The sequence below is a fragment of the Sardina pilchardus genome, chromosome 23, assembly GCF_963854185.1.
Source record: "Sardina pilchardus chromosome 23, fSarPil1.1, whole genome shotgun sequence".
Classification (NCBI taxonomy): Eukaryota; Metazoa; Chordata; class Actinopteri; order Clupeiformes; family Clupeidae; genus Sardina; species Sardina pilchardus.
In genome coordinates, this window is record NC_085016.1 from 1711641 (window position 1) to 1721182 (window position 9542).

A 9542-nucleotide genomic window follows, 5' to 3' on the forward strand; every position below is an offset into this window, starting at 1 on the left:
GGGACCTTCATTCCAGCGGCCTACCTGCAAAACAGGTGTAGCACTGTCATCCGACCGCCAGTAACGCTGGCTGAAGTCAACAATAAAAATGATGCTGTCAACAGTTTTATTGTATTGCCTTGTATTTAATTGTAACTTTGGAGCGGGGTGTGTTTTGTTTTTTCTTGAAAACCCATTGATTTTCTCCAGTAAAACTACTATCTGGTTGTCATTTGTTTACCGACAAAGAAATAACCTGTCAGCTGAAGACGCCTCTTTGAAACTTAAATTTACTTTGGTGCATATTTTAAATAATTAATTTGTTTGAAGTTGTTGATCAAAACCTGCAGAAAATCCCAGAAATGTATCAGTATTGTAAATAATAAAAAGGCATTGCAATAAGCAAATTGACAAAGGATCGTCACTTCATGGGGTCCAGTTTTAATCCACACAAAAGACTGGCGTCAATAATTCATGAAATGTTAGCAACATTTTACACAATGTTAAATAAATTAGCAGCGTGCTTTATAAGGTGTGGAAAAATACAATCATAAACGTTTTTTTAAATCAAGCAACAATAGTCAATTTAAGAGTTAGTGAAGATCACGTAAATAAAAACACATAATTGGAATTGATGCAGCAGGAACACCTGAATGTCTGGGGTAGAGTGTGGATTTTTTCTTAATCTTTTTACAGTGCTAAACCAACAAAAAAGTGCTCATCTGAGACACGTCTGTTCTCTCAGTTATGTCTGAAAAAATACACCAACATGACAACTCTGCCTCTGCACACAACTAAAAAACCATAGTGATCTCCATGATTAGCCTATTATTTTTGTTGGGAATGTACAGTGGCTCCCGGCATCCATTATTTTGGTCCAAATAGTTTAGTCTTTCCCAAAATACTCTCATCAAACACCGGAGCCGAATCCTCTCAGTCGACTCACGCACCTAATCGTGTGGTAGCCTACCGCTCCAGGTCTCAGTCAGGCAGGCCTAAGAAAGAATTATTCCACATCATTTTACCGACCACATTTTTTTCTCACAGGTATAAACATGGGTCTGTCGACATAATTTGAAGTCCAACATTGTTTTCATACATATTCTGTACTCTATGGTTGTTTATTTCGTTTAACTTATATCGACAGTAAGTCCTCCGCATCCCGTGTGAGATCAAGGCCGCGCTTGCTCTAGCTGCTGGTGCTGACTCCGTATTGCGAAGCGGCTGACGTGCACGGGGATGGGCACCACGATTTTGGGGTTTCTGGAGGGCTCTCCGTTTTTAGAGTTCACGTTTCCGGCTTTCACGCGCTTCCACTTGGCTCGTCGGTTCTGGAACCAGATCTTGACCTGGACCTCGCTGAGCTTTAGCGCGTGCGCAATCTGCGAGCGTTCTGTGAGAGAGAGGTACTTCTTACAGTGAAATTCCTTCTCCAGTTCTAACAGTTGCTCGCTGGTGAAGGCTGTCCGTCGCCGTCGGTTCTTGCCGGTAGAAGTGGTGCTGCCGGTTCCGCTCGGTCCATGGGCACCATCGTCCATTCCACCGCTCCCGTCTCCGTCGTCCTTTTGACACATGGCGCTGCCGCTGGCATTGTCGTCTGAGCTGTAGTCTAAATCGCTGTCCATCGTGTAACTATCCTCTTTACGGTTACACTCGTCCTCTTTGCCATCATCTTTACTGTGATTTCTGGCTGTAATGAAAAACAAGAATAATTTTACTAGTGAAACAGAGTTGCATTAAAAAGATTAATAAAAATATATACAGAGAGAGAATAAAATGTGTAAACTGGCTGAAACTTGTGTAGTTGAGTCAACAGACATTGCATGCAGTCATGAACTATGAGTGAAACTATTATGAAGTACTTTTACTTTGATTAATAAAACAGTTGCATGGAGTAAAATATTCCAGATATATGTGGCGAGGAAGTTTGCATTGACTTTGAATTTTCTCTTGTTTAGTTCAGATGATAGTTATCAGTAATGATAGATAGATAAGTTGTGCTCTCTGCTTTCCAGTTAATTGGATTTAGATATTTATACACCACTCATCCGGAAGTCTTGGGCCTCTTTTACATGAAGATTTGGAAATGGCTGAGCGACACTGAATTATGCGCACCGTTTTATGAACATTTAGACACCGTTGGCGCTCTGCTCCTTCTTCAATTAAGGCAGGCTAATTTGGCCACTTACCCCGTGCCCCGGGCGTTATACTCTACCTTTGGAAGCTCTTGCAAAGGCTCCACATTCTCTATAAAAGATTTTCCTCCTAAATTTTTGGCAAGTCGAATCATGTTCTGATTTGTGATTAAACTTGATGTAGGCTATACTTTTTCGTTGCAATGCAGTTTTTGCCATTTTGTATTTGTCTTTGAACGAACCAATTCCAAAGTAACGTTATGGGCGAAAATATATGTCAACCAAGGCTTCAAGTTTGTCACCACGACAATTTTCATTGAAAAAGTTTATAAACAACTTCTAAGCTGAAACTCTACAAGCAAGTAGATTGTAGATCAACCAAGTATTCTTCATATTCCCTTTTATCAATCTTTGATAAGGTAAATATACAAACAATCAATGACATACAGACAATGTGGCTACATGTAAGTAAAGACTTTCGTGCCATAGTTTTGTCTGCACAGTCCAAGCTAATTCAGAACCGAAAATCACAGACTGAAATAGAAACAATTTATATTCACCTGTGACGGACTGCAGGGACTCTGTGTCGTGGAATGACGAGAGAGAAGACTCCTTTCCCAGGAAGCTTTTCCCGTCGTCTGCGTCCAAGCGCATTTCCTGAGTTTTGTCGAAGGCAGCGTGGAGAGACTGGGGCGCGAACTTCCTCACCGCCTCCTGCTGCTGCTGTGGAGACGCGGGGAAGCCGCCGGGCAGCGTGGCCATGAGCGTGGAGGTCAGCGCCATGCCCTGCGCCAAGCTGGAGCAGAAGCTGCTGGGTAACCCGGGGATCTGGTGGTGCGGGTGCGTGGACGGCAGCCCCTGGAGCGCGGACTGAGAGAGGGCCGGCGGTGGAGGGGGCGGAGGAGGCAGCACTACTGACCTATACGGCATGAACATGGGGTAGCCCGTGTAAACAAAATGTCCTGGGCTCGGTTGAGGGGGACCTCCGATTAGGGAGTCGATGCTGAAGGCCGTGGTGCTTCCCACTGGACGTTGCATCATCATGAATGATGGGCTAAAAACTGCACTCATAAGCTCGGATGGGTTACAATTAGAAAATTTCACTGGATGTGAGGGAACAAATTCTCCCTGAACCGGTCTAACCCGACGTCAAGTCAATCACACGCGTTATTTTTGGTGGCACACCGCAGTAAGTCTAAAGTTATAACAATCCCGTCCTTCGTTTGCTGAATGAATAAAACCATTTCATTGGGTACATATGCCAGTCCTCGAAATTCAGCGTCTCGATTCTTCGCCGAAAAAAGAAAACACTGAATATAATCCGTTTTGACTACCTGCTCTGTTCCCAGCGTCCAAACAGCACATCTCAGCTGTCCTGTGTTGCCATACTGCAATTTGACGAAGACGATTATTTCGGCGACCTTTTCATCCGATGCAGTGTGTTGTCAGAGTTGATATCTAAGCTCACTCAAACATGAATCGTCACTGTTTCTCCTTCATTCTGCAGATGCGGAACGCGTTTAAATTCCGCTCCCTCAGTTTAAGCGGCTCTGCCGCGAGAGCGCACCGCCCCCTCGCCTCTACACGGCGGTTGATTGGCTGCTGCAAACGCGACTAATATGCACACGTAAACACACACGCACGCACAAGGGCACCGACCGTAAGTAGAAATTCCTTTTCAAAGAGACCCACTGACTTGGTTATTGTTTCTAGATTAAATGATAATTAGTATGTATATATTGGGCAATTGTTTGTTCCCTAAATTTGACTAAAGTAAACACATCTGCATGTGCTGCATTAATATAAAGCACAGGAATGTAAACATCCATTACTGACAGCTACTCTGAGTAGCTAACCAAATACCCATCTTATGTCAACGACACATTAAAACATAAGTGTGCACACACACAAGATAGTGTGTGAAGTTAAACCATATGTCTGTGTTATACCTTCCCTTCTGAAAAATGGTGATCTGGAAATGGTGGTCCTTAAAAACAACTGGGAACCGGACAACAATGGATCCAATTTCCCTGGAGGTGAAACCTCTGACTCATTAATATACATTATGATGACACGATGGCATAGCAATACAATGCCTGCACTATACAGTAGGTCTATTAAAAAAAAATAAGAACCTAAACAATGACCAACAGAGAGAAAATATTAGACAAACCATCAGCTGTGCATCATGTATGGAAAGTGAGTGTTGTTCTGATGCTCTAGACTTCTGGGAAGGATGTTGGGAGTCACAATAGTTACAACAGACAGAGGAAATGAATGTAAGTTGCTCTTCTGAAAGGACCGTTTTGAAAAGAGATGGCCAGCGGTCTGTGCTTAATGAAGGCCACCTGCCATGTACAGTATGACATCAGATGTCCTGCCCTGTATTTTGCGTAGTATTATAGTGTTCTAAGTCCAGTTGTATTGATACAGGTAGCCCAACTCTACGGTGAGTTTATTTTGTGTGAGCATCTCTGGGCTGAGGTGCTTCTGTTTGTTTTGTTTACAGCATTTTCTTTGATGATTTGTCTGGTAAGAGAATTGATGTGGCAGCACATCACATGAATTGATGTATCTAAATGTCCTAAATACATACGTTCCTGTGTTCAAGTCTTAAGGAAACATGGTCCAAGTTGTTTTTGTAGTGTTCTCTGTGCAATGGTCTTCCATTCTAAAGAGTTCTGTAGTGTTCTCAGCGCAATGGTCTTCCATTCTAAAGAGTTCTGTAGTGTTCTCAGCGCAATGGTCTTCCATTCTAAAGAGTTTTGTAGGGTTCTCAGTGCAATGGTCTTCCATTCTAAAGAGTTCTGTAGTGTTCTCAGCGCAATGGTCTTCCATTCTAAAGAGTTTTGTAGGGTTCTCAGTGCAATGGTCTTCCATTCTAAAGAGTTCTGTAGGGTTCTCAGTGCAATGGTATTCCATTCTAAAGAGTTTTGTAGGGTTCTCAGTGCAATGGTCTTCCATTCTAAAGAGTTCTGTAGGGTTCTCAGTGCAATGGTCTTCCATTCTAAAGAGTTTCGCTGTGTACATGCTCAGCACTTTGTCAATCTTCTTTGTCATGTCATGCAAGCACAGGCAGACAGGCAGACACACACACACACACACACACACAAAAACACTGTCTCTGTCTCTCTATCTTTCTCACACACACACACACACACACACACACACACACACACACACACGCACACACACACACACACACACACACACACACACACTAACACACACACACACACACACACACACACACACAGTCTCTAGCATCCAGCGGCGCGGTTGCACACAGGCCCCATAGTGAATCATCCGGCTCCAATCCATCTCCCCCAGGACTCTGTGCGCCTGAGCCTGAGCCTGTGCATGTGCGCCCACACGGAGGCAATCTACTCTCCATAAATCTGCACACGCCGCAGCCATGAGGGGCTCAAGGTGACTGCTGCGGAGTTTGATAAAGCTTTGGACTGGCTGGGACGTGGAGGAGCTGAACTCCTGCTGAACACTGAATCCTGTTAAAAACGAGGAAGACGCTGTTACAGGGACATGGCGTGGCGCCATCATCCCCAGAACACACTGATGTGCCCAGAGCAGAACCATGCCGTGAGCAAGCAACACCGCGAGTGTTGATCATGAGTGTTGATCACGCATCACCGCGAGTGTTGATCATGAGTGTTGATCATGAGTGTTGATCACGCATCACCGCGAGTGTTGATCATGAGTGTTGATCATGAGTGTTGATCACGCATCACCGCGAGTGTTGATCATGAGTGTTGATCATGAGTGTTGATCACGCATCAACGCGAGTGTTGATCATGCCGTGAGTGTTGACCATGAGTGTTGATCATGAGTGTTGATCATGAGTGTTGATCACGCATCAACGCGAGTGTTGATCATGCCGTGAGTGTTGACCATGAGTGTTGATCATGAGTGTTGATCATGAGTGTTGATCACGCATCAACGCGAGTGTTGATCATGCCGTGAGTGTTGATCAGTGTTGATCCAGCAGCACCGTGAGTGTTGATCATGAGTGTTGATCACGCATCACCGCGAGTGTTGGATCAAGAAGAAAACAGTGGAAATATTCTGGAGCACTTAAAGGTTAACTGTCATTTGCTTGATCTACACATACACACACGTGCGCACGCGCACACGCACACACACACACACACACACACACACACACACACACACTGTCTGTCACACAAACAAAAACACACACACACAAACACATGCACACACACACACACGCACACACACAGTATACATCTTGTGTCCCGTGTGTTTGCTGATGGACACCGAATGAATGAACTCCTCAGTGTGGGACAGGATCCCTCTTGATCAAATGCATGGGTGGAGATGAGGGGGAGGGGGGCTCTTTTCACCTCCTAAAATTGCAGCGCTCCCTCCCTCCCTGCCAAATCAAGGACATGCCCCCCCCCCCCCTTCCCCCCCCCCAGGGTCACAGGGACAGCGTCTCATTACAGCCGAGCCCTTCCGCAACTGCAATGCAGACATTAAATAGCAGTATTTTTCAATTAGCGCTGACAAATTCAATCAAAATTCCATAGATTAGGATGAAATGAGGCATGGGTCATTTACAAGGGATTTTAATTGCACAGCCATTAGACAAATAGTATAGCAGTCACTGTCTCATTATCAATCATGTACAAGCATCAATAGTAAAGGGGTGAGGGTGGGGGTGGGGGTGTAGCGGGGGTGTAGTGGGGTGGGGGTTCTCTTCTAAGTCACACTACCACCATCACAGCGGAATGGCTAATAAATACCGTCTTTTGTACTTATAAATTATCCAGTTTAATTAACAACATGGATTATGATTGGAATATGATTTAATTAAACCTTTCCAGCATGCTGGTGAACAGGATCATCCATTACGGCGGGAAAAGGGGTACTGTAACCGAGGGCTAAATGAGAGAGCCGATCGAGCTCTTTTAAACAGCACCACAGCTTGGGCGTCCACTCTGGAGATTAACAACAATCACCGACGCCATTATTGCAGCGCTATCAAAATAACACAAGAGAAACTAAAATGCGGAGGTTTGAGTCGTAGGCGCTTGGAGTCAACACAGGCTCAGAAAGATCTTCTTTTCAGGTGTTACAGAGGCTGTGGCAGTGTACTGGCAATTTGGGTCTGGTAGGCCAATGTGATATGATTGCTGTTGGATTGTGTTTTGGTGAGGGGGGGGGGGGGCGGGGGGAGAGTCACGGAAATGGATTTAAGAGAGTTGCCTGCAGCCTTTGACAGTTCAACATCATTTAGTTAGTTTGTTTCAGGCGCCGGCTTTTCATCAAGATCTAAATGTCAACAGTAATGCGTTGTGCACGCTGCACTTTTGCCAGCCACTGAGCCCCCCGTCTGCTGACAGCTGAGCTCCCCCCAACACGGAGCTACAGGCCTGCACATTCACCCCACTGCCATTCTCACACACATCCACTCAGGCTTTTCAGCTTCATCTATTAATCTTAAACAACGGGGGAAACAGCCATTCCAAGGCTACATCTGATTTCTGATTATAAAAAGGTTAAACTAAATCAATTGATTAACCTTTCCAAATTTGAGAACGATGATAACGGATCAAGCGCGCGCTGGAGACCTGATCGGCCGTGACACGGCTGGGCCGAGCGAGACTCGTGAAACCCCCCCCCCCCCGCCGGCGTACCGTGCCTGGCCGGGTATTGATCCTCCCGTTCGCTCGGTGCGCCCGCTGGACTTCCCACATTATCCACACTTAGCGCGATCGATGCTCGAGGTGGATCGGATAAATCAGAGCGCTGTATTGCTGCCGAGGGAAGAGCTCATTGGTCTCCTCGTCAGAGCTCCTCTGAAGCATTATGGGTCCGCAGCTGACTTCTGCTGCCATTGGCTTTAAGGGCCAACATGCTTAATGTCGTCTAGGAGCCGTTCTGTTGATTGTTAGAGAGACATTGTTTGGGTTTAAAATGCTGCGTAGTCTCAGAGAGAGTTACAAGCGATTGCACATAAAAGTGGTTTATGGTGGGATCAGTAGACACGGCTCAATTCCCCTGCGTTTAGGCCTATCACAATGGGAAGACTGGGCCACGTTTGAGTGATGGGTCCGGCTTGGGTTTAGCAGTGGCTTAGCCGAATGAACAAGCGAGGCTAAACAAAGAGTGAAGGATTAGCATGTTAATACAAGTGAGTTGAAGCACTCGTCCCTTCTGCGGGTAACAAAAGCCCCTCATCGTGTTCATCTGTCCCGTGTGTGTTGAAGCAGACTCAGCCCCGTAGGCCGACTGTCTCAGATCTTTATTTTAGCCTGGCTCCGCCTGACTCCGCCTGTCTCCGCCTGACTCCGCCTGTCTACGCACTTCCGCTCAATCCCTTCTCCCTTCAGTACTCCGTCTGGGATACCTTGATCCACTTTCGTTTTCCCCCGGCAAGAGCACCTCTGCCCAATCAGCGAACAGAGGGCGTTCCCGAGAGCGATTCCATTTAAGTTTCAAGCCTATCGTTATCGTTGCATCCCCCTTGGTTAGCATACGTCATTATCAAACGTTAGTGATTGAACTCCAATGATTTCAAACTTCAGACAAGCCTCCACAAACCAGGAAATAAACGTTTGCCAATGGATCTAGGAAGGACTCTCTGCAAAGTCAGAGAGTCATGGTTTTCCAGGCTAAGGCTTATTCTCAACATGCCCGGCTAAATCTACTGCTGCCTATATATGGTCAAATGTTAGTAGCCCTCCAGAGAGCCTGTTGTAGAAGAGTTAAGGTCTTTCCGGGCCAACGTTACCATGAATTGTTTTCAGATAAGGAACTGATGCAGTAAAAAACGTGCCAAAAATTCTGTGATGCAGAAAGTATTGATCAGAAAATCCATTCCAATTATTTAATTTAATTTGATATTTTATTGTCATGTTTGATTTTATTCTTGTTTTTCAAAACAAAACAGTCTACACGATGGCTGTTAAATTCAGATTTTATGTTGTTAACAATTCCTTTGTTGCATTCTACTGTTCTTAAAACAAAGAGGTATATGTTACGAAGAAAATGTAAGTCATAGCTATAGAATATAGGATAACTTTGATATTTCACTTCACAATTTAATAAGCCTCCCCAATCTCTCCTGGCCCACGGCGTAATTAATGAAGAGCTCCCTCTGCAGGAGAGGGCACGTAGTGCAAAACTGCTCATGAAATTATATCTCACTCTGAAACCTCTGAGAAAAACACTGACTAAACCAAAGCACAAATGAAATGTCTGAAACAGCTGCACAGAGATATTCATGGAACACCTTTAAATTGCCATATTTTTCATTCAAAGCATTTCTAAAATAAAACTAAGTCTAATTCAAGAAATTAAAAGAGCACAAGAGGTTTGAGGAATAGTGTGTGTGTGCGTGCGTGTGTGTGTGTGTGCGTGTGTGTGTGTGTGTGTGTGTGTGTGTGT

At 44.9% G+C, this 9542-nt stretch overlaps 1 protein-coding gene across 1 annotated transcript; it reads right to left on the reverse strand.

Moving 5' to 3' along the window:
- Positions 1–505: 505 nt before the first annotated feature.
- On the reverse strand, positions 506–3185 carry gbx2 (gastrulation brain homeobox 2). Its single transcript, XM_062528046.1, has 2 exons — positions 2675–3185; positions 506–1669 (listed from the first exon to the last, which is right to left on the reverse strand). The coding sequence occupies exons 1-2, from the start codon at positions 3183–3185 to the stop codon at positions 1152–1154; spliced, it is 1029 nt and encodes a 342-aa protein (XP_062384030.1). The 3' UTR covers positions 506–1151.
- Between the last annotated feature and the right edge of the window lie 6357 nt (positions 3186–9542).